Genomic DNA, 26,644 nt, shown 5'->3' on the forward strand with positions numbered 1-26,644 from the left:
TACCCGTACCCGGCCGGGTACAGGTAGCCGGGTATCGGGTAGTGTACGGGTATCGGGTACCCGGTTGCGACCTCTGACGCGGCGGCGTGCCTCCCACGGGCAAAGGCATCGTCGGCGAAGACCCCCGTCGGCTACAATGGAGCCACATTAGCGGACGGCTGATCAGCCAGCTAAGCAGCCATCTGGCAGCAGTGCCTTGGTGGGCTATGAGCCTAGGGGGATTGTGGTTGGCACCACTCGGGGTGGCTATTGTTAATAGTGTCTGGTAAACACTTCCTATGTACGTTTGATGTCACCTTTATTAAATGTTATTTTCCCAAAGGAGATATTCTATGTCATACACATTATGCATAGCATTTTTATCCTAAAGAAAGCTAACCCTTGCTATCATATATATTTGTGGTCTGCAGATAAAATAGTGGAAGAAAATCGTCGTGAGCATTTGCCCATCTCGAAGGTAGCAATAAGACACTTTTTGGAGCCAATTGGTTTCAGAGGACCTCATGGGTTGGATGGAGAGCATTTCGGTTGTGTGCCAGAAGCTTAGGGCAAGCATTCGCTTGCCCCCCCCCCCCCACCACATAATGCAAGCGCAGATCAGGGTAGAGAAACAAAATAAGTTTTGTGGTGTTTTAGTTTAAACAAAACGGTCGACCGCAGCTCGTGTTGCACCAATGTCCCATCATTAGATTAGATTTTCCCCTGCATATTTAATGCAAAGAAATGCAATTCTGCATTTTGTAATTATTCGTGATAAAATGTCTATCTCTGTGAAAGAGAAGCAGTATCTGTGCGAAGCCCTTTACTCTGGGCAAGTGCGGCTGGCTTATACGGAACACATTGCTTTCATCTATCACTCCGTAACAAGGTTAACTTATCGGAAGGCTTAAAAACAAAACATTCATTACAGGATGTTTACAACACGTCACTGTTTTGTATCTCGCATTTGATGGGCGTGGGGGGTAGGGGTGCCGTGGCCAAGCTGTAGCGCATTTGCCGCACGTTGCAGAGGTTTGCGGTTCAAACCCTACGGCTGCTCTGGTTAACGCTGTGCGTACATTAACTCCCGCAGCAGTGACGGGTGAACAAATCCCGTGACATTATGGTGAAGATCGCGTGACGTCAGTCGACGAAAGAAAAAAATAGTACATTTGTGAGCCACAGTCGTGGTCCGAAAAATATCTTCAATTGTAAAAGATAAATTGTCCACAAATGATTTCATTGGGAAATAAAAAAAAACATCGCCCCTTCAGTGCATCTTACTGCAGACTACACAGAAACTTGCCGCTATAAGAACGGCACAAATACCAAATGTGTTTTTAACTTGATTTGATTCACAATGACATGACACAAACAAATAATATTCCCTCTCAATCGTGTCCATATGTGATTCCATGAAATAAAAAATGCTCCGTTTAGCTTTGCCATAAAAGCCCTCTATTTTAGATTATATAGAGATGTTTAATATTGAAAGCCACAATGGAATGTCATTACTTTTAAGAGCCAATCAGTTTCTGCTCTTTCAGTCTGGAAACACGAAAGCAATTTTACAAATATTCAGGGTTGGAATATTGAAACAGTAAACTCTAACTTGCTTGATGGTGGTTTATTACTTTCTGCGCCAACACAAATAACAATGAAATGTCATTTAAAATATCCATTTGCTATTTTGTTAACATTTTTTGTCAATATAAATTAGATTTATTCCTTGCACAGTACAGTACGAGCACGGAGCTACTTTGCGATTAACTGCCGCTGCATCTCGAGGAGCTGAACAAACCCTTCATACAGCAGTCGATCCACTGCTGAATAAAGGCTATCCCGATGCTATGTCAGTCATAAGCGTTGCATGACCACACTTTACCATGCTGGTCAGAGGGTGGGTCGGTAAGGTGGGATGAGGGTGAAAACCCAGAACCAGTTTTCAGACATCACTCGTCGCCGAAGTTAGCGGTGAGCGGAAATGAAATTCAGCTCATCGGTTTTACGGCGCAGCGTGCTAACCAACGCACCACCACTCCACCTCATTGCTATATATCCACTCGGAGTATAACAAGAGTTGTTGTCGTCAATTTGTTCGGGGGACCTTTAACGAGGTTGGCAGGGCGATAATAAACATCATCATCATCATCAATTATTTATCCTGCACCCCCAATGCAATACAATCTAGGCGCCAGTCCCAGAACCACGGGATGCACGAGGCTAAATTAGCATGGGGCACATGCCCCACGTTTGTTTCCGCAGGAGGGGAATCATTGTGCAGAAAATCTCTCTCGTCGTGCGGGAAGCAAAAACGAGCAAACTCCGTAATTCCACCCCATCTCCCTGATCACCGCCGGGGACGACCGCTCCGAACACCGGATTGTTGGAAGTGGCGGAGAAAATATTCCCGCACGCGCCGCCCTCCCATCTAACAAACATCGCGTGTGCGGGGTCGGGGGGGGGGGTGTGTGCCACGGTGCCACGCACTCAAATCGGCTCGTGAGCGCCCCACGACTTTCAAAAAGCCCTCGCCCCCCCCCCCCCCCCCCGTGCCCTCCGCCTCTCGTTTGAAGACGGAATGCCCAGCCTGTGCGGAGCGGAGACAGGCGGACGACCAATCTTGCTTAGCGTTGGCCAGCTGATACCCCCCCACACCCCTGCATTAGCGAGATGAGTGCTTTCTAGCCTCGCGAGCCGATTGCCCAATGAATGTTGCTTGACCCTTGTGTGTCGATGCGCATTAAGTGTGGAGGTGGGGGGGGGCATGTGCTTGCTGTGCACTGCTACGGAGGGTTGGAGCCACTACTAATGCCCCTCGCTGTTAAACGGACGGTGTGTGTGGGGAGAATGTTGTTTCTCGGTTGCGGAAGACGGAGACAGGGTGGGTGCCACTCACAGGGTGCCGTCGCTAATTTCCTGAACGAGACGATGCAGTCAGAGGTCAACAAAAAGGATTTCAATCGATGACCCCCGACAATGTAGAAACATGAATAATCTCTTCTTGGTTCTTTCGGTAAAGTCACGTAGAAGGGAAATAATAAAAATAAAACATAATAAAATAATTCTCACGACGTTTCGGCCACAACGCAAGCAGCCGTCCTCAGCTGTCTTCTCGACAGACCTGTTCTTCACCTGAGGACGGCTGCTTGCGTTGTGGCCGAAACGTCGTGAGAATTATTTTATTATGTTTTATTTTTATTATTTTATTATTTCCCTTCTACGTGACTTTACCGAAAGAACCAAGAAGATGAATCCCTGCAGTCACGAAAGCTTTTAATCGAAAAATGAATAATCTCCTTATCTCCAAGTTCCATCGTAGGCTATTGCTATAAGAACGTGTTATCTAATGTAGACGGCTGTGACTTCAATTGCTGCAAATTCGAATTAGGTACAAGAATAGGAATATAAGCAAAGTTTTTGCATATATTTTTCTGGTTCTATTACTACATCTGGGAAACTTCAAAACGTTGAGTGCGTGAAGAGGTTGATTGGTTTCACCCAGAGTTCAGTCAGCCGAAGCCGCTACAAGGCTTGCACATCTTGCGCTAAACACTTGCACATATACGAACGCGACCATTGGTTACCACGAGTGAACCGAGTAATCTGCCTGCTGTGGAGGATGATGCTATACATGGAAAAAAAACTTGGAATTCAATTATTTTAGGGGAAGAAAAAAACTAATCTAAATAACCATTACCACGGCAAGAGCGTTGATGGAAAAATAAAATGTTTGCTTTAAGTTTGTCATAACGCATAACCAAAAACTCTGGCGTTCTGCACTGACCAGCTACGATTTAATCAGCCATCACTGCGGGAACGCGACCATGATCCCAATTGACTTTAAAGTGTGGGTTAGCAAGAGATAGACTTATGAAACAGCTGTTGGTGACACAGCCACCCGGACAGTGCCTGCGACGATAAGAACGATGCAGAAATAACAACGATGGAATCCCCGTTTGTAGGCCCTCGCAGCTCTTGTGCCGTAGAAGCCACTGTTGGTTGGCAGGATGTTTTATTCACGGTTTTATGTATCGATCCACTGCTGGATGAATAGCCCCTCGTGACGTTGTCGGTTCACGAGCACTCTTTGATCGCGCTTCGTCACGACAACCAGTGCCTGCAAACGCGATAGGTTGGGCGCCGAGGTCAAAGCCACGCCTCCGATTAGCGCGGTTGGCTACGTACGGTGCGAAAGAAGTTCAACATGCATGCATGCAAAGCAATATGTGCTATGCTGGTACGTTTCGTTCGGTGGTTGAAAGTAAATGGCTTTTATTTATAGCTGCACAACGTAGCAACTCAATTATAAAAAAAAATTCTGGTCATCAATAATGCAAAGTCCTAAGTCAATTCACTGCGGTCAAAAATTGCCTTCGCAAGACACGTCAGTCATGAGGATTGTGAGACCACGCTGGTCAGTGTGGGTTGGTGAAAGAGGTGAGTTGGGGGCATGGTGGTGGGGGGCACAACTAGTTCAGATATCACTCGCCACTGGTGTCAGAACGTGGCCAGGAATTGAACCAAGAAAAACGGGCTTATGGGCCTAAATGCACCTCACCACTGCGCCCTGGTTTGAGAAAATCAATTGTCGCCAGTTGTAAAAAAAATGTGTTTACTATAAATAATTGTACCCTCGGTCCACACAGCTCAAACGTATAAGGCTCACGTGCACTAAATCCACGAAGCAATTCCAGATAGGGACAATCGGGCAAAATGGAGCACATTTGAAGTTGCCGTCGATTCGCACGCTCAAAATTGGGGTTCCTGCCATTGTTACCTGCGGAAAAGCGAGCGACGAGGCGAGCGAGCGAGCAAGTGAGCTCGACTCTTCTACCATTGTGATATAGACCAATGCTTTGTGTACAATCAGGACGCCCCTCATTGCCTCCTCAATTCCCCTCGCCTCCACCCACGGCTCAATGCCCAACACACGATTGCTGTTTGCCTTCGTTATTTCACTTCCAGCTCTTTTTGTAAACGGCGCTGAAATGAACTAGACTATCCCATCGTCGCCACGTGACTGCCAGTAGTACCGTGTGAGCCGTGGCCTTACATTACCAGCGATCGAATCGTGTCAAGAATTCTATCGTTCTGCATCAAACTAGGACTCATTTCTTACAGAAACTAGGGCAGTTCGCCTGCGTTGATTCAGGCAGATCCGACTGATGAGACGCTGAATGTCAAAACGGGCCCAGAGTTTCCTGGTATTGAACAAAGGCTGCATACAAGATGTACTCACAGAAGTCAGTGCGGCCAATTGGTTGTTTCCAAACGCACATTTATTTTACGTAGAGACACACATATGGGAAGGGCGAGACATGATTAATTTCCTTATCGGTTTTATCATCATGCTACAGTCTTGTATTTGAACCCATCATACAGCAGTATATATTTGGGGGGCTCTGGGCCCCCTAAAACCTCCCGCGATAACCTGGCCCCGGGTTCGATGGCGAGAGGTTAAACGAGAGACCGCGGCCATCGCGGCCGCATCGCGACAGGTGCGGCCCCTCTCGCGAGCGCGCGATTTAAATTCCTCGTGCGCACCTGACGGAGACATCGTCTGGGAGCCGGTGAGGTGGGTCGCAGCAGAGCAGCTCACCGGTGTCGGGGTCTCGGAGGTAAACAAATGCTTTTTCCTGTGCGAGATTGGGTTGGGGGGGGGAGGAGAGATCGTAGAGAGAGCACATATTTATTATTTTTAAAAATATGAGCAGGCTCAGGGAGGAAGAGATTGGCAGTGAGAGGGCGTGAGAGAGATCGCGCGACGGAGATAGTGGGTGAGAATTGAGTGTGGGGTAAAGGGAGGGAAGGGGTGAGAGCAAAGATGCAGGAAGGGAGAGGGGGAAGGGAGAGCGAAAGTTACAGATTAAGAGAAAATTATGGCAACGCAACGACAAAATATTATCCACATTAGGTAGACGGCAAGCCCTGCTGAAAGCTTTCGTGGATTGGAAGATTGTGGGGAAATTTCAATTTGGACAAGAAAAATGCCGAAAAGCACGCATGAATAATGTACAAGGAGACGCAATTGGCCAGTTGAAATGCACCTGCAAAAAAAAATCTCCGACAAACGGGAGAACGGCACGAGTGGTTGGATTGAGCCCCGAATGAGTACGTCGATGGGGGGTTAGCAGGAGATAAACTGTACAGGGGACGACAATCCACGTCCACTCGTAGATGACGCTGCCTGGATATGGAATTACATTTTTTCTTTAACTCGTGAAATCCAGGGCTTTTTATGCAGTCTATTAGTATGCAGCGGAGCTGCAAACGGGAACACGTTTAACCTCCGGCAAGCGGACGTTCTGCAATGCACGTCTGCTGCTGAGAGTGTGGAAATGGGGGTCAGCGATTGACCTTTTCACGGTGTCACAAGTCCCCAATTATCTAAAAATGTATGTAGGAAAGCTGCAATGAGTCTCAAGATATATTTTCCGAAAGGTTCAGTTGCAGCAAGATGTTTGGCCAATTCCATCACGAGAAGTTTTCTTTGGCTCAACGTGCAAGGAAACCGGAGAAGTTGAAGAATAACCCACGCTGACATCTTCTGGGCCACCTTGCAGCCCATACATAGAGTGCATGGTATACCCAGGCAGTCTCCAATCCGAGTATTAACCAGGCTCAAACCTGATTGTGCCTTTTAAGATTCAACGAGTTCAGCCACATTCAGAGCGATGTCGGTCTCAATTGCCGCAAGTGGTGTTCAGCGAGCCGCTTTCCCGTCCCTCGGTGGAGTAGCTCTCGAGAATGCAGGCGGTGTAATTGCACCAGGGCTCACGGGTTGGAGGGACGAAGTATGAGTTTGGGGAGGCGGTGGGGGGTGGAGGCAGGAATTAGACGGGGGACCCCCATATCGTTCCCCGCAACCAGAAGCCCTTGCCACCCGACGCTGCGCCGTGGACCGAAATTGCTCACGGCTTACCGGCTCGTGGTGTTTTCCCCCCTCTCCCATTTAATCACAACACGTGGAAGGTGCCAATGCGCGTTTGCTGCGCGGTTGGTGGACGGGGTAGTGGCTGCCATGTGTCTCACACTCCCGGTGGGTTGTAACCGCATCAGGTTTTCACAGCGGCGTGCAGACGCCCCTCGATTTTTGCACAATGATATTTATTTGTGACAGCACTCTCGTCTCTCTCTCGGGGGTGTGATGTCATCCTCCAAATTCGCCCTTTAAATTCAGGCCACAGCAGAACGAGCCACAAGGTTGTTTGGGAGGGAGGGGGGGGGGCGCACAGCCAGTGCTAGGCTTGTTCACGTTACTATGGCCGAGGATGAGAGCTGGACTGCTCTCGAAACTTAACATGTGTGAGGTTAATTTATAGACTGGTCGACCAACGATTGTCAATTTTCGGAAAAGTGGTGGTAGTCGGGTTCAGTCCACAATTAAGTTCTCTTTTTATACTACACGGCTGTACCGAAAATCTACGGTAAAAAAACATTATAATTGTGGCCGTGAATGCTTCAAATTGTAGCTCTAGGTGCTAACCACTACACTACCACTCCCCATGTTACATATAAATGACATGTAAAGACACACGCACGCACATGCTTACGAATTCCGCGTAGATATAAATGGTATAAACCTTGCGTGTTGTGCGTCTTTACAGCCGTTTACCATTCTCGCTTTGAAGTCGGAATCATCGTCGCGTATCAGAGGAGGCGCTTCGATTAGAGTCTGTGCGACATGCTGTAATTATTGGCATTTGCGTTTGAAGCTAAGGTCGCGTGATGACACAAAAAAAGAAACGTATGATGAAACGAGGAGGGTTCACCGGGGTTCGTCGATGCTGTGACTTCAACTTTTATTTTCACTCGTTTTCCGTCGCTCTGCACTCGAGGTGTATTGTATTGCCATGACTAATTGTTCGCCCTCTCTCGCCGACAATGATTGCGTTCACAAACCCCGAAGCTAGCAGTGCATCGAACGACCCTGTAAACATTGACATCACGAATTCGTCGCAAATGGCCACCTTTGATGATGGGAAAAGCACGCCTGTTATATGCCCTGCAAAGAGTGTTTGTCACCTTCATTTAGACGTGTCAATAGAACCCAACATGTGGATCTCAGAGCTGGAATGTGGTCAAATTAAGTAAAAATAAACGAAATTAATATTAGTAATAGGTTTTTACCCTTTCAACTGGTACAAAAACTGACACCTTTATAAAAGGGATAATGTTTGCAATAACCACAACACAAGCAGTCAAAATGCAAACAAAACGAAACAACTCTGATAATGATGATATGCACTGTCAGAGTTGTTTCTTTTTGTTTGCATTTTGACTGCTTGTGTTGTGGTTATTGCAAACATGATCTCTTGTATAAAGGTGTCAGTTTTTGTACCAGTTGAAAGGGTAAACACCTATTACTATATTTTGCCACTGGTAAAGGAGGTCTCATAGTGAAATTAACATTCTTGATTTGAAGCTTTCGTGACCGCAGGAATCCATAATCTTTGGTTCATTCGGTAAAGTCACGTAGGTAGAAAAATAATAGTTCACGACGTTTCCCCCCCCCCCCCCTTCTCTCTCCTCCCCTGCATCCGATTTCTCCAGTGCTGCCGCGGTGGTCCACTTACTCCAGTGGCACGGGTGCTGCTGCAGGGTCCACTTTCTGCCCAGACCCCCCCCCCTCCCCTTCTCTCCCCCCCCCCCATACTGCCGAGGCCTATATAACCTCGTGCCACGGCAGGTCTCTCCCCTACTTCAGCAGTTTGTTCTTGCTGTGGTTGTCCCACCTGATGACGATTGCTTGTTTTGCGATCGAAACGTCGTGATCTATTATTTTTCTACCTACGTGACTTTACCGAAAGAACCAAAGAGTATGAATTAACATTGTGGTTTTTTTTTGTGTGTGTGTGTGCAGCCATTGGTGACCGGACTGAGACCATCAGCGCAATTCAATTGAGAACCTGCTTTAAACCATCTGTAGTGGCCGAAACCCGGCTGGAATCAAACCCAGAATTTCAGCAGAGCTGGCTCGGTGCACTGACTTCATAGCAACCCAGCCACCTCACTGAGACTTCAAAGAACTTAATGAGCCGAGTCAATCCTCGGTTAAACCAATTATTAAACACAAAGGATGTCCCATTGTGCTGTGGTGGGGGAATAGTGTTCGGTAGCAACAGAAATGATACCGGCATTTTTGTGATATGGAAAAAAAGAATAAATAAATAAAAAAAATACTCTGCAAAGATGATAAATAACTCAAGATTACGAGGCTTTTCACGTTGCAAATATTTGATTTGCGCCAACCAATTCCTATCACAAAGACGACTCGGATTCTAATATAGATAAAAGGGTGCACTGTGTGCGTGGGGGGTGAGGGTGCATTCGCGTCCATTGTTCCATCCGCGAGATGTCTTTGGTTGCCGCCTCCAATCCGTCGTGATGGAGTGAATTTCGATCTTTGCGATTTCACGCGCGCGAATGTGCGCAGCACGCACGCACGGCGGTTACACGCCGAGACCAGTCGCCGTGGCATTGAAGTGGCCCGAGCAACGTTCGCCGTTGTGTTTTTGAACTCCGCGCGAGTGTGTGTGTGTGCGTGCGTGGCCATGACAAACACGCAACACTGTTTAGTTATAAGCGTGAAAAAAACGTGGTCCAGATTGACCAAAAGAGACAGACCATGCAGACATAGACACAATTGAGAGACATGGAGAGAGAGAGAAAGATGGGCAGTAGGAATATAGAGGCTGAGGGGTCAGGCAGACGGAGAGGCAGCGATATCGAGACACAAGGAGACAACAGAGAGACAGAGAGAGAGGGGCAGTTATAGACAGAAAGACAGGGAGACGCAGAGACAGACAGGGAGACAGAGACATGGAGACAGACACAGAGAGAGATAGACAGTGGGGTCCTGTTTGGCCAAGGTTTTTTGCGGTCTGATTTTTAGTGGAAACATATCGATAACTATGCCACAAAGAAAATGAGAATTGGGCAAATGACAAAGGCAACACAATACGTTTCAGCCATTTCATTTAAACGTGCATCTGATAATTTCTGTAGATATCACATCACTGGGGATTAGGAGCACCTGGTGACAGGTCGCTGTGAGCCATAGGTTTCATATTTTATTTAAAGTCAAACGCGAGCCCATGGGAACACAAGACATTCATAGATGACTCATCGATAATCAACGATTTATAATTACGCATGCCAAAATAACTATACAAAAGACAAGACAAAAATCCCCCTTCCCCCATAGCCTTAACGGACTGTAGGGGCAAGTGCTTTTAGCGAGCACCTATGAATGCTGGCACGGCACACGAGGGGGTGGGTGGCCAGCACCACGCCCGACCGCCTTTGTCTCCCTAGTGGCAATGTTTACACACTGCACCAGGTACTCATTTGAGGCTGGGACGACCTAGGGGAGGCAGAGGATCGGTTCAGATTTTCGTCACTCGTGTTTGCCATGAGCGGGAATCGAACTCAGGTCACAAAGCAAAGGTCGCCCCCGTAAAGCCTTCAAAGACTGTTATCTAGCACCTATGAAGGCCGGCACGGCACACGATGGGGTGGGTGGCCAGCACCACAGAACTATCCAGGAGCATGCACCAGAGGTGTGGACTCGAGTCATGTGACTTGGACTCGAGTCAGACTCGAGTCATGAATTTGATGACTTGCGACTCGACTTGGACTTGCATAACAATGACTTTGTCCCACCTATGAGATGTGGACTCGAGTCATGTGACTTGGACTCGAGTCAGACTCGAGTCATGAATTTGATGACTTGCGACTCGACTTGGACTTGCATAACAATGACTTTGTCCCACCTCTCGCATGCACACAGGGTGGCAGGTAGATACCATTGGGCGGGTCTCATCCCTCTTAAACTTCGCACGCCCACGTTGGTGACGCGCATCGCATTGGAGACGATTTTGGGAGATGTCCGGGTGTTCACCAGCATCTCGAAACTTCAAATGCTCCTCTTACGAGCTGTTCAAGTTCACTCACGCTTAAAACAAACACAAAAAAAACCGTGACCACCGACGGAAGACGTTGCCAGCATTTGAACCGCACAGTTCAAACGGCTGCCCATTTATGATTATTTAATAATGGACAATGCCTTCGTGGGCAGCAGCAGTAGTTTTTGATTGGCTGACAATTTGTCTGCAATTACTCATTGGTTATTTCGGTGAAGTCACTTAGAAAGAAAACAAGTTAAACAATAGAATACGACGTTTCGATTGCAATACAAGCAATCGTCATCAGGTAGAACTAAATTTGAGAGAGAGACAAAACACAGACACGGACACACACAGACAGACACACAATCAGAGAGAGACAACACAGAGACACACAGAGAGAGAGAGAGATAACATATACACACTGTCTCTCTCTGCTTGTGTGTCTGTCTGTGTGTCTCCGTGTTTGTGTTTTGTCTCTCTCTAAAATTTATTTCTACCTGATGATGGTGGCTTGTGTTGCAATCGAAACGTCGTACTCCATTATTTAACTTATTTTCTTTCGACGTGACTCTACCGAAAAAACCAAAGAGTAATTCCTGCAGTCACGAAAGCTTCAAATCAAGTTTGTCTGCAATTATCCTGACAAAACTGCGCAGTGGGAAAAATCGCCTCCGAAAATTAGTATTTTCTTTATTTACAGTGAAACGATTTGACCTCAATAACCCCCCTGGAATTCCAAACTCCCAAGCAAGTGAGCAGTATGGTTAATAAAATAACTCGCAGACAAAGTAACCTGCAGAAATGTTTTAACCGCAAAGCACTCGGGAAATATTCCGGCAATCCACAGCAACGTTTGCAGCGTCCGCATTCCCCCCCGCAGGCACGACTACGTTGGAGCCTTGCGAGTGTTCGTGCAGGGATGGCACAGAAGATGATCACAGCAGGGTGCACACACACGCGCACAAGGCCAGCTGAAGTGTAGCGGTGTATTCATGTTCTCGCTTACAATGCTCTGGCACATGGACATGACATTCAATTATATTCCTTCGTTTATCTCGTGTGCCAAGCTGTAAGCGACTTGAATGCAGCTGCGATCGCAGATTCCTTGTAGCGAGTGGTGGGGAGCTGAACATTTTCTAGAATCTAAATGAGGTAATTATGGTGCTAAAACTAGCTCCTTAATAGGGGTTATCCTCCATGACCTTTGACAAGCAGAAGGTAAATGAGAAATCCCCTGGCGGCCTCTGTGAGAGTTCAACTTCACTACCAGAATGAAACGGTTTGCTGCGGTTCATCGGACGCTTTGCTCCCAAATCGGACGATAAGAAATGAAGTCACGTGGACAGTTAGGGTCGTCAATGTTGTCGTCATAGATTAAACAACAATTATATTAGTTTCTGGAAAATATGTTATAGTGAAATGAAAGAGTGTTAATTGACTTCTGGGTTAAATTGAGCAATGGGGGTAATGGCAAATCTCCCATTTACAGACCTGAGCCAGTGCTGTAAATTTATCAGTTCTGTGGCAGGGGCGAGTGTCTCTATAGGACAACCTCGTTTGATTTCCCCACAAAGCGATACTTGTTGTATTGACCCCCCCGGGGATGATAGGCTGAGTGAAGCACCAAACCAAGATTTGAACTCTCAACCTTGCAATCGCAAGCCGACCGCTCTACCACAGAGCCACCTAGTCGGATATACGAAATTAATAAATGATAGTCAATACAAGTTTAACCTTGATATGTTTCGCGTGATGAAAAACAAATCAATGGGTATTGGCAAGGAGACCCGGGAGAGCGTCTGGCTCTCGCGTTGTGGCTAAACTTTCCGGCAGCGATGCTCGGAAGGACTTTGCCAGAATCAGAAGTACAGGGCGTTTTAAAAAGATGGACCCAATTTCAAATGAGTATATTTCACGATGGCAACATTTTACAATTACACTAAAAGTTACAAACGGTTTAATGAGTTATCAAGTTTTACTAACCATTTTATAAATGCTCTATGTGCCCCCTCCACCTGCTGTACGGACAACATCGAGACGATAGTTGATTTCGTCCCAAACGCCTCTCAAAGTGTCGTCTTCTTCCACTGAAGTCACCGCTGCGGTGATTCTGTTTTTGAGGTCATCCAGATTAGTCGCTAATGGTGGCACAAAAACAACACCTCGGTCTTTGACGTATCCCCACAAGAAAAAGTCGCAGGGTGTGATGTCTGGGGATCTTGGGGGCCAAGAGTGTAGCGCCAAGTCTTGGGGTCCCGTGCGACCCATCCAACGTTGAGGCAGCGCGTCTCGTGAATGACTGAGGCTAGGGGCTGTTTGTGCGCTGGGAGAGGCATCGAGCGGTAATCATTTGAAACTCTATGCCCCGCCCTCTCTATGCCCCGCCCTCTCTATGCTCCGCCCTCTCTATGCCCCGCCCTCTCTATGCCCCGCCCTATCTATGCTCCGCCCTCTCTATGCCCCGCCCTATCTATGCCCCGCCCTCTCTATGCCCCGCCCTATCTATGCCCCGCCCTATCTATGCCCCGCCCTCTCTATGCCCCGCCCTCCCTATGCCCCGCCCTCTCTATGCCCCGCCCTTTCAAGTGGTAAGAGTTTCATTCATGGGCGGTTCGTGGTTGCAGAGATATAGTGATTTCAAATCGGGTCCATCTTGTTGAAGCACCTTGTGTTTATTCACGACTGGAGGAATCCGATGAGCTGTAACATTCCCTTTTTCAGAGATGTCGAGTCAGGGTGGGTCAGAACGTCACGCCAACAGAGGAGGCTGTTGGGGGCATCGCACGCCGACATCGCGCACAGAGACGCTCGTGAAAGAGGTCACGCGCCAAGTGACCGCTCGCCCCCAAGGAATGGGCCTCATTTACAGAAACTGTGTTAGATTTGAATGAAGGATGTTTGTACGATGTCTGATTTAATTTATCTCTTGAAGGGAAGGGAGGGGATGGTTCTCGTGTGCGTGTGTGTATTAGCGGAGAGCGGTAGTGTAGTGGTTAGTGCACTGCGCTTCGAACCCGGCCACCAGAGTTCGATTCCCGCTCACGGACAACACCCAGTGACGATTATCTGGACCGGTCCGGGGCCTCCCCTAGGTCGATTCAGCCTCAAATGAGTGCCTGGTGCGGTGTGTTAACGTCGCCACTGGGGAGACAAAGGCCACCGGGCGTGGTGCTGGCCACCCACCCCCTCGTGTGCCGTGTCGGCCTTCATAGGTGTTCGCTAACAGCACTCGCCCCGACAGTCTGTTCAGGCTACACGGTGCATCTCTGTTAACGAGTGCTATCTCTCCCTTTATCTCCGTCGCCCCCTCTCACCGTGTGTGGAATCACGAGACGGACGATCTCGACAACCGCACTCCGCAGAGAACGTTCATCCACCACCCCGCCCAGACGCAGCAAAGCCTCCTGCAGGGAGAGAATAGCAGAATAGCAGAATAACATGGGCAAAAAGAGAAAGATTTCCCGTATAGCCTTAAACAGACTTATATTGTCGTTTTTTGTACACACACCGCACCAAGTACTCATTAAAGGCTGAGTTGACCAACGGGATGATCCATGACAGGTACAGACATTCCATGTTGGCACCGTTGTTTGCGTGTGACCGAGATTGCAGGGTGGTCAGGAGATGGCAGAACAGCAATGGATTCTCGATCCGCCTGTAAGGAGCTTCTGAACGCTCCCTCTCTCGCGTGTGTGGGGTTGTTTTGTTGTGTGGGTGTTACGATTTTCTCCTCTGTGGCATCCAAATCTGGCAGGACCCTCCTGAAAAAAATAATTTTAGGATCCAGATGGGCTTTCCGAGGTCAATGAAGGGCATTATTACTATTGTAATTATCATTATCACAAAATCGAACATGGGTCACCATGGATGATGATGATGCAGCAAGCTAACACAACTCTCCAAAAATAGACAAAGATCCCCCGTATAGCCTTAACAGTCTGTTGGGGTAAGGGGCGTCACGCGATTTTGGACGATTTTTGACCCCCACCCCCCCTTCGTCACACGGCGTCACAAAAAGACAGATCCCCCCTCAAATATGACGTCACAAAGCTCTGCCCCCCCCCCCCCAAAAAAAAAAACATGCTTCAAATCGCTTTAAACTATTGTCATTGTAGTGCGTATTTAATGTGGCGCTGCACTCTGATGTTGTAGGAGAAAACATTTATTAAAAAGTCTATTTAATTAAGTAGAACGTATTGTCTATGTTAATTTAAAGTTGCGCATTTTGATGTGACGTTACATTTCTCAAACCCCCCCCTCGTCACACATCGTCACATGTCTGACCCCCCCCCGCCCCGAGGTGCGTGACGTCATTTATGGACGGCCCCTAAGCGCTGTTAGCGAGCACCTATGAAGGCCGGCCTAGCACACGAGGGGGTGGGTGGCCAGCACCACGCCCGGCCGCCTTTGTCTCTCCAATGGCAATGATTTTACACACCACACTAGGTACTCATTTGAGGCTGAGTCGACCTAGGGGAGGCCCAGGACCGGTTCAGATAATCGTCACTGGTGCTGGCTATGAGCGGGAATGGTACTCAGGTCGCCGGGTTCGTAGCGCAGCGTAGCGCTAACCGCAGCACCACTGCTCCCCGCAGCACACGCGCACACAGACACACAGACACACAGACACACAGACACACAGACACACGCGCACACAGACAGGTCTTTAAAAGCCCAGGAGGCTTATTTGTTTCAGCCGATCAACATTGGATTGCTCAGATTATCAGCGATAAACTGAGGCAACCTGTCAAAAGTTTAAAAGTGCCCTACATTAGTGAGGCGAGGGAGGGATGGTCAGACGGCTCAACGTCGATCTGTACACAGCCCAGAGCATTCGTAAACGTCAGCATAGTTACAAAAAAAATAGGCAACTTCTAAGTTTCAATGTCAACTGCACAATAATCATCATAATAACGGGTTGTCACACATCAAAGGCAATTACGTAACATGTTCAAAAGTTGAGGCTTCTTGGAGGGAATACGTTTGCGGTTTGACACGTACGCGAAACTAAATGCGCCATCGCAATCCGAACGCGGATGAAAACAGTCGTTTAGTCCATAGACGACGGACTCTGAGCATTTCAAGAAGGGTGGACGAATGACAAATTATTTCTATCGGAATTACAGTCATGATTGGTCGACATGCTATGCCTCAGTAAATGGAGATGATGATCATCATCATCATCATCAAAATTAAGTTGTCGATGATGACACTCATCGTCATGAGCCATGATCAATTCACTGCTGGATGACGGCCCTTCCCAAGCAGCCTTCATCTCGTCATCTCTCGCGGTCCTTTCAAGACAACACTTCAGCCGCACATGAAGCCAACTCAAACTCTTCAACTCCGTCTCCTCGATACAATTACCCCCCGATCCCCGCACCGTAGTTCATGTGAAACAGTAAAAATCCGCCCCGGGCGGGTGGGGGGGTGCAGCACAGCAAGTAGGAACAACCTCGCTGTGTCCTCCGGGGTATTTCTCAATCAGCGGCGCAATTTGCACCTCCAAGCTACGCGGGGGGGAGGGCGGTGTTGGAGGGGGGGGTCAAAATGCGAAGCGCCAAGCGGCATTGTAAATCTCGCTGCGATTCGCAGGGACGAGAGAGCGCAAATCAAATATTTAAGCTTCGTGGAAAACTGCACTCACGTTGCTGCTGCTGCTACTGCTGCTGCTACTGCGCCTCTCACGTGCCTCTGTGCCCTTGAAACCCACCCCTTCGGATTCTTCCTAATTTTAACGACAACGTTGCGATAGCGCCTCTGAAATTAGGCGTGACTAAAAGCCCTGCGCCGCTGGAGGGGCGGGAAAACCCCTCTCGCCCATCACGATACCTCCCTGCAGCAGCGGCGGTGGCTGGCAGCAGTGGCGGTCTCGTTAGTCGAGAAGCGCGGCTCTCTTTTCCTCTGCGGCGTTCTTGGCACCGCTTTAAATTGTCGAGTAATCAACTTCGTGAACAATGTGTCAATGAAAGCTCCAGGGTGGGAGGGGGCACACGGGGTGGGGGGGGGGGGTGTCTCGAACACACTTTCCTCGCTCTGAAACCGCCATTTCCGTCACTGTTAAGCTTATCTTAGTCACGTCCCTCATGCGAAAGAGTTTTTTTTGTTAATTCTCAACGGCCTCCATCCCAGTCTTGATTTGAAGCTTTCGTGACTGCAGGAATCCATACTCTTTGGTTCTTTCAATGAAGTCACGTAGGTACCTGCGTGAAAGAAACAAAGAGTATGGCCTCCATCCCAGTATTAAATGAAGCTGCAATTGATTTCATGCTACGTTAGTGAACGGATTTAAAAGTGGGCCTTGAGAGAGAGGGAGAGAGAGAGAGCGCCGCTCCGATCGCATTCCCCCTCGTTGTGCCACCGAAGCGGTTTGTAGGTCTCACGCGATCCCACAATCACACGCATCCCCTTGGTCGGCGCATCACGGTGAGATCCGCGTCATCAATGCATCGCTGTCCAGCTCTTAACAACAACAACAACTCTAGATTTGAAGCTTTCGTGACTGCAAGGATTCATATTCTTAAGTTTTTTCGGTAAAGTCACGTAGGTAAAAAAATAAGTAAAAGTTCCACCTGAAGACGGAAGCTTGTGTTGCCTCCGAAACGTCGTGATTTTATTTTATTTTTAATTTTACTTTTATTAATTTAAATTTTTTACCTACTTGACTTTACCGAAAAAAACCTAAGAATAACAACAACAACAACAACAACGACAAAGCCACATTCAACATCGCACGGCTGACGACGTAACAATTCACATCCATTGTAACACGACACACGCACGACGCAATTTCAGCCGGGTCTTAAACGTCCGAGTCGGCGACCCAGAAAATTAATTTCTCACACCCGGCACACCACATCAAGGTATAATCTCTCACTTTGACTGAAGCCACTTCCAGCAGCATGAATGACCGCTATGTATATATTATATATTATATGTCTCCTGATGCGATTGCCTGGCTTGACCCCCTGAATGTGAAACTGTCGTTGATGCTCTGCCATCTCAGCAGCCGCACGAGAGACGAGAACGCAGAAGCGACGCGGACAATACTCGGCGAGGAATTAAGCCCTGGGAATTAATTATTTACACAATATGCAAATCGAATGTACATATATGTAAATCGTATGGTAAATGTCATATTGCGGTTAATGGGGGGGGGGGGGGTGGGGCGTGATTAAATTGTGCCAACAGAACGAACAAGGATAACAATCAAACAAAAAGGTAATACGAAAAATAGCAAAAAAATATCCATTATTTAAATAACAATCCCGAATCATGACGGAAAAATAAAAAAAGAGAAGGATTATATCTAACTGCATAGCCATATTTGTGAAAATGTTTGCTTGGGATGGATGGGAGTAGAGGGGAGGGGGTAGTTGAAATCTTAAACTCTTAACAAAGCAGCATTATTTCCTTAATGACCCACATTCACACACACGCACACAAAGGAGCAAGTGCTACTTTCTAAATTGGCCACATGAATGGAAAAATAACAATCAGAATGAGATTCAGATCCGCATATTTCTTTACACTCGAGAAATCCGTGATGGAAACCAGTATCCACATAGAGAGAAAGAAGTTGGCCTGTCGTATCCCATCGTATCGCATCGCTTCCCATCCCGTGGCATCGCCCGCCGGCTCGTAACACTGGAAGTCAGAACTTAGGCTCGACTCGGGTCAGAGGTCGTTGCAGCTGTCAGAGTCTGGGAGGCACGGGTCACCCACCGCTCGCCGGCGCCCATTGCCCCGGCACTCACCGACGCTGAACGACTTCCCGGCGGCCGCCAACACTCGGGGCTGCATGCGCACCGTGAGACGCGCGAAAAATGTCGCGCGTGGGATTTTAAAAATAATATTTCGCAGGTTTGTGCGCATGTACGTTGAACTTCTTTTGCGCCGTACGTAGCCAACAGTGCCAATCGGAGGCGCGGCTTGTAATCGGCTGGCATGTAATGATGCGTTGAATCATCATCGTCGTAATCGTCGTCGTCAGCAGCCATGTTCAATTCATTGCTGGATTGAAGGCTCCCCCACCCCAAGCCATAACCATCTGTGATGTAACAATCTGCCGAACGCCAACACAAGACATTATTTTTCATCGCTCAGTCTCATCGGTTAACGTCCTCTCGGACGAATTGAATTATAGATTTCAATTGATTATTATGCTCACAACTTAGACGTGTTTAATCATACGAGGGGAAAATCTGTTGTTGTTGTCATTATTATTCATAGGGGTGCACCAAATATTAACATCACCTTCCAATTCGGCTGAAAATCAGACGACAGAGCATTGAGCATCGTGGGCGGCTGTAGTGACATGACTTCGACTGCCCAAGGTGATTCGGAATCAAAATATTGATTTATTTTGGAGGAATCCGATGAGCTATGAAGCTCTTTTTTTACAGATATTGGGACAGGGAAGGGAGGAGTGGAGAGAGCCATGGAGAGCAACTTGCGACTCCAACAACACCAACCAGACGCACGTGGCAAGGGCGAGAGACACAGACAGACAGAGACTATGAGAGAGAAGACAGAAAAAAGAGGAAGGAGGATGGAGAAGACAAAGGTGAGAGACAAAGGGAAAGAAAGACACGCAGAGACAGACATAGAATGAGAGATTGTGACAGAGAGAGAAAGACTGCCCAGATTATTGAAAAGAAAAATACATCACTTTGGCCTTGAATCGAAATTTGACTGAACGGGTTAAAGTGCTCTGCAGCATGCTCCTAATTGTTGAAGATGTATGCAAAGTGCATGCAAATATTGCATTTAAGCTAATTGAGCAAATTAAACTGTACACAGGACAAAAGAGAATTGGTTCGTGAACAGAATCACATCCTTGAATTATTGCAATTTCATGGAAACGCTTGGGACGAGTTTATAATGTCACAGCCCATTTTATCAATACAGCATTATGCTTGCTACAAAATGGTATAATTGCCTTTAGATTAATACAGTTGTGCATGTAAATTATGTAAGCAGATATATTATTGGAAATCTATAACCGACATTATGTAGAGACAATTCCCGCTGTTGCAATTGTCATTCATCATCATCATCATCATCCAGGGTCTACCCACTTGTAGATGATGTCTCTAATTCGTGATTTTTCTCCAATTCATCTACGTATCTAAATCAGTTCCAGCCTCCTGTACATCACGTGGCTTCTGTGTGGACGCACCCCACTCTGAATCCTTTCAATCTTCTCGCCCTCTGTAACAGCAGACACTGCTGCGTGTCGTAGCATCCAAAATATCCTTATCTTTCGTGACCATTTGGTGCCATAATCTCCGTTTTCCATCCTTTAACTATTATTTCCCATTCTGTCTCTTCTCTCTTTCCCATCCCCTTCCCGTGGCGTGCCGCGGTTTAAAAGGTTGGTCGTGTGTTCCAGGTTCTGTTTCTGTGCAATTTCAAGCTTGCTCCAATGCACACTTTTGAGCCACTGTTCCATTTTCCTTCATCATTAGGTCCACGTTTCTCTTCCACATGGCATCGCCGGAAATATGCCTCGGTTTTAAAAAACTTTCTTTTTGCGTGAACATCGCTACGCTCGTTTTCATTGCCACTTTGTCTACCTGAAAACACCAAGTGTGCTTTTGGTAATTTCCGCAGAAGTGAATGGGTGGCAGTGGGTATTGAACCAACAACTCTGAAAACGATGTCACCGCTATGCTCTCCATAACACCAAGCGACACATACAAAAATATACAGAGTTGGAAAAGTTACAAGTTTTTTTTTAGCAAGTTTTCACTGTCCAGCTGCAAATGCACGTTCTTAAAGTTGGCACAACTCCTTGACCAAAACGCGCTTTAATGCATCAGGAAAAAAAACTGAGTGTAAATGTCTGCAATCAATCAAAGTTCTTGCGTGACCCTAAGAGTGAACAATATTTGTTCAGCTCCGCTAACACTACTGGCAGTATTCGAGCAAATCCGCCTGCTTTAATACCGAGGTGGTACAGACAATACAGCAGCATTGTGCCATTGAGACATCCCCCCCCCACCCCCAATTCGGCCAATTCGCGTGGCCCGACTCCACAAAACGAAACGTGACATTGCACGCCACCCTTTAACGAGCTTAAACATGGACACAACTTGCAAATCGTTCCATTACAAACACCTCCCAGATACATTCAAACAACAGCAACAATTATGATTATGACCGAATTCACGGCCCTTTGGTCAATTAATTGGCGCAGGAAGACCTCCCGATATCCTGTGCTGGTCGTGGGGGGGCGGGGGTCATTTATCCCACAGGTTTCCCTGGCTCTATGCGGGAGTAGTAGTAGATGTAGTAGTAGATGTAGTAGATGCGTTCCAAATAAAGGGGGCGCACAAAGCGAAACCGCACGAGGAGACAGCTGCCTGCCGAATAGCGCTGCTCATGGTACACACAGTACACACACAAGCAGTACACATATACACTACACACACACAGTACACACACACACAGTACGCACACAGTACACACACACAGTACACACACAGTACGCACACAGACAGTACCCACACACACACAGTAGACAAAGATATAGATCCCCCGTATAGCCTTAACAGACTGTAGGGGCAAGTGCTGCTCGCGAGCACCTATGAAAGCCGGCACGACATACGAGGAGGTGGGTGGCCAGCACCACGCCCGGCCGCCTTTGTCTCCCAGTGGCGATGTTTACACATCGCAACCAGGTACTCATTTGATGCTGAGTCGACCTAGGGGAGGCCCGGGACCGGTTCAGATAATCGCCACTGGTGTTGGCCGTGAGCGGGAATCGAACGCGTGTTGGTGGTGAGGATCGCTTCACCATGTTTCGCCGTGCTGCTCCGTGCCTGCGAACACCCATTAGGGCCAGCACGAGGGAGAGTTGTGGCCGGGTCATCATTCTCAGCCACCTTTGTCTCCCCCGGTGGTGATGTCAAACACGGCACACACGCGCACCCCTGATTACCACGGTTGTCTACGTACGGCGCGAAAGAAATTCAGACATACGAGCAAGTTCCCGTTTTTAAAGGCTGGGTTAGCCTAGGGAGAGGGGCTAGGAATGGTGCTGATATCAACTCGCCACTGGTATTAGTCACGGCTCAGACGAATTCTGAGTCGTTTGGACTCACAGCGCGGTGAGCAATTGTGCTGGCTGTTTGCTTCAATACTCCAGCTCACTCCCTCCCCCCACGTCGATGGTGCTAAAGATAATTAACGTAAAACTCCCTGTCGGATTAAGAAAACGCAGCGGAAATAATAATAATAAAGTATTCCGTGCGGGGAATTAAAGATGTGAGTGTCACCGCCAAAGTGGCTAAATCATCCGAGCAGATAGCGCTCAAAATGTCAACGAATTCACTGGCAAAGCCAGCCGGCCGAGTGTGACGGGCGCGCAGGTCTCTGCGAATGTCAGACCTCTCTGCGCACGGGACGCCGAGCGGAGCAGCGACTGACGTCCGGGGGACGTTGGGAGCACAGGAAGGTGGAGAGGGGAGCGGGATAATGACGGCTTGTGTCCCCCCTCCCCGCCCCCCCCCCCTTCGGCCACAACCAAATGGCAGCTGGGCGATTGTTTTAGGCCACAGCCATCACCACACTCATTACGCGAGATCGTTACGCGCCCAATAAATGACCGCCAGCCTCCTCACCCCGCCGTCTCCCATCGCTGGGCTTCTCAACGTAAATTAAGGTGATTGCGGGGGGCAGCCGGGGGGGTTGTGGAAAATTCCGTGGCTCGGAGAGCCGTGTTTAAAACAAACGCGACGGGGCCGGGAAATGACAAACTGCTGCCACCGCAGCCGAAGACACGGGGGCGTTCAATTATGGGGCCGTTGTCCACAAACCTTGTCGCCTGCCTCCTGCAGCGTGGCCTGAATTTAAGCCCCCCCCCCCGTACCCCCCTCCCTCCTCCCGTCGTTTTGTGAAGATGATGATGATGGTGGCGGTGGTGGCTATATATATGCACGTGTGTTTGATACATCGTGCATGTACATTATTTATGCATTTTGGCCCCAAGGGTAAAAACACGAAGTATGGAAATCGTTCTATAGCTACCAGGGTGCGCACCTCACACGTGGGATAATATTGCGTCCCGATTGCGATTTTAAATAAAAAAAAACACGTCTCCCCGGGGCAATTTTTCCATGCAGAAACGGGATCGTCGCTTGTATAACACCATAATGTAATTGTCACTGCGTTCATTTTACTTAACTGTCATGATGTTTTATGTACATATGCACGTTGAACTTCTTTCACACCGTACGTAGCCGACCGTACTAATCGGAGGTGCGGGGGAAGGACAACAAACTGAACACAAAAAGGCAGTTCTAAAGATATTCGTTTTCAATTGAGATTTTCAAATAAATGCATAGCTCCAGTGGCTTCCGAATATCGGAAGGAAGAGCGTTCCAGACGGCTGCAGAAGGGCATCTGAAAGCGCCGTGCAGTGAGGTGACCGTCTTTGGTCACCACATTGCATCATATCTCAAAGAATGATTGAATCAATAAATACCCACCAAACGTTATCGCTAAATCATCTAAACAGATATCTTCCAACACATGGATTTAGAGAGAAAATGCAAGTTAGAGACGTAATATACTGTTCAGAAAAGTCAGTGGGGGCTTGTTTAAAGTCTCAATTTTAATTAGTTTAACCACGTGAGAAATGAAAAGACCAGGATGAGCCTAATTCACAAAGAGTGACCTGGGGTATTACTCTTCCAGAAGGGGGGCGATGGTTGCTACGTGCTTTATAATCCCAATGCAGTGATTTGACCTTGAGCAGGACATGCCCCGAGAAGGAACAATGCCACGTGGTCGAGACTAGCAATGGAGAGGCAGCCAAATGAGGGACGAACGCTCGAGAAGACATCCACCACGGAGATGGAGCAATGAGATCAGCTTCCGTTCAGCAGCTTGATGGACTTCATACAGTGGTGGAGAGACACTGGCTGGTGATGATGATATTTCATCGGGAACTTAATGACACAATCCATCACGAACATCATTCTACAACACAGACATCAATTCACATCATCAACATACGCTGCCTCTTGTAAACAACACAAAAATAATGCTGCAGTAACCGGTCATATATATTTTTTACGCATTGTTTGACAATGGCAGGCACTCACAAAAAAAACATTGTTGCGGTGGTGTTGTGACAGTTTTGTTTTAGTTTTCGTCGCTTGGCGAGCCTGAGGAATTTATCAGAATCCTGACTCTGACACTCCTAGGGGATCGGTGTGGTGTGCCAGCGACCGATCTGGAACAGACACGGTGAGACACGGCGAGACACGGGGGGGGGAAGGAACCGTGAGTCGGCCGCTCACCGCTGTCACGACAGCGGCACGCACGGCACAACCTTCCAACGACGCCCGAGCCGAACAGCTCACAATTTATTTTCGGAAACATTGTACTTTTCATGGTCAATTGTCATCATCATCTGTATGATCATCATCATCTATGATTAATCCGCTGATGGATGAATGACTCTACAGGCTGTGTCCGCAACTAATGGTTCTGCCATGCCGCAATCCATCGCACTCCTGCGCTGATCTCACCCGCTCCCGTCTGCACGATGGCCAACCACGTGAGCGCGTTGCCGCCTTTGGCTGCCATTCCATCACGAGTCTCCTCCATCGGTCGATGTCCCTTTGAGCTATCGCGTGTTCCTACCCAAGCCCGCTGACTTTTCCCGTCAATATGTACAGGATATCTTAGTTAATGTTTCTTCCCCCCCCCCCCCCCCGGCCAACGTGTTTCCTCTTCTCTGTCGCGCCGGTGTAACTCCCAGCATGCATCTCTCCGTGTTTCTTTGCACATTTTTCACATTTTAGTTTTCATTTTCCTCCACTAAACGACCATGTTTCCGATCAATGCGCCACGGCTAGCAGCATACGCAGTGATTGAAAACTTTCTCCTTTACGGGCACATTGGTAGGCCGCTTTTCATTACCACTCACCTTTCTCGGGTCTAATGGAATGGATTTCCCCCCCCCCCCTCTCATCAATCCTGAAATCTCATCCAAGACAATGCCCAATCCATAGCTATGTCCGCCCACTAACCCCACTACTCCCCTCCCACTAAACCCGTAGCGTCTTTTTTTTGTATCAGCCACCAACGACCCCCCTCCACCACCACCACGACGACCATCAACCAGGAGACATTTCCATCACCAAGGCTACGCAGAATCGATCACCCAGGGCCAACAAAGCCACGTGCTGGGGTCCCATCACGTTAAGAACCTGCCACCTCCAACCATTATTTATTGCACTTATTTACATCAGCCGCCGTGGGCCACTCGGCGGCAGCCACTCTGCTAAATTGGATTCATTTTGCAGGACCAATAAAGTGGTTCCCTTTCAATTCCATCCCCACTGCTCTCTCTCTCTCTCTCTCCGAGCGCTCCCCTTCCCTCCCCGGCCAGCCTCCTGCCCCCCCCTTACCCCTCCCCCTACACACATCTCCTGTGTCCTTTACGAGTCGCACATTAGTCATCAGTTTTTCCAACCTCCGTGCATTTGGAGAGTACGAGGCACCCCCCCCCGCCCCCCCGCCCGCCTTCGCCTTTTCTCGGCCGAATTGGAAAAGGCAATAATGAAAGGTCGGCGAATGTTCACCGTGGCGACAATTCCTCTCCCGACGAGAGATTACGGCTGTTGCAATGGGGGGTTGAGAGTAAAGTGGCATTAAATACATCTACTGCCTCGTTTGTCTACCACCGCAGTGCGCAGAGATGCAAGGCGTACATTTGTTTGTTGGGATTTGTTTCCTCTCTTTCTCAGGTGAAACGGAGGGGAGAGGATGATGATGGTGATGCAGGAATATGCTGAAGGAACAGAGAGTCACGGCGCTGCAGTGATAACGCTATGTAACACGATTTTTGTTTCTGGGTAGTAAGGTTTTTTTTCTAATTGCTTATGCCTCAAAAGTATAGCAAATTGCTATAATTCCCCATAAACTTTGCTTTTGTGACCAGGACTTTGTGTGAAGGAATGAGACAAATGCACACCAAGTTTTCTCATTGGAAATATGTAAATTTCAAAATATCTTTGTCCTGGTCACAAAAGCAAAGTTTGTGGGGAATAATAGCAATTGTCTATACTTTTTAGGCATAAGCAATTAGAAAATAACCCTTACTACCCAGGAACAATTTTTTTTATTTGTTACACAGTGTCATTAATGGAGTGGATTCTTAACTTTGCTTTTGTGACCATGACACAAAAGCAAAGTTATTAGCGTGTACCACCACTGGCCGGTTACTGGCGTGTATGATCGCTGCCCGGTTATTGGAATAAGGCACGACCACGAGAATACGAGGCACGCCTATGCACGACAATCCTATATTGTTGAACCTTATATTGCTATAATCCTATGAACACGTTTATGTAAAGAAAAAATCGGCTTGAGCAAATAAGGTCAGACGGATGTGGCGTACCAAAATATATTCCCGGAACAGCGTTCCAGACCGTTCCTGATCAAATTAAGCACTGCTCATAACAACAACAAAATATATATTGCAGGCTGAATTTTCAGCCACGATCCTACCTCTCAGCACAGAGCAGTGAAAGAGAGAGAGATTGGCCGACTTGCAGCTGCAGATCTCACTTTCCACCGTTGGGCCCTGAGAAAACTGGAAAATTTAACAAAAGTTGACCAATTTTTTTCGATTTAAAGCTTTCGTGACTGCAGGGATTCATCTTCTTGGTTCTTTCGGTAAAGTCACGTAGAAGGGAAGTAATAAATTAATAAAAATAAAACATAATAAAATA

The 26,644-nt window shown here is 47.8% G+C and overlaps 1 protein-coding gene across 1 annotated transcript in view; it reads right to left on the reverse strand.

Annotated features, from left to right (window-relative positions):
* Positions 1-26,644, reverse strand: part of PDE2A (phosphodiesterase 2A) — a 199,608-nt gene that overhangs the window by 109,102 nt on the left and 63,862 nt on the right. The window contains exons 2-3 of the mRNA XM_078601020.1: positions 14,207-14,296; positions 5,527-5,618 (exon numbers count right to left, since the gene is read on the reverse strand). Of these exons, the coding sequence (XP_078457146.1) occupies positions 5,527-5,618; positions 14,207-14,296 (182 nt within the window). The remainder of the gene's footprint in view (positions 1-5,526; positions 5,619-14,206; positions 14,297-26,644) is intronic.

Source organism: Lampetra planeri, chromosome 15, assembly GCF_965212315.1.
Source record: "Lampetra planeri chromosome 15, kcLamPlan1.2.h2, whole genome shotgun sequence".
Lineage (NCBI taxonomy): Eukaryota > Metazoa > Chordata > Hyperoartia > Petromyzontiformes > Petromyzontidae > Lampetra > Lampetra planeri.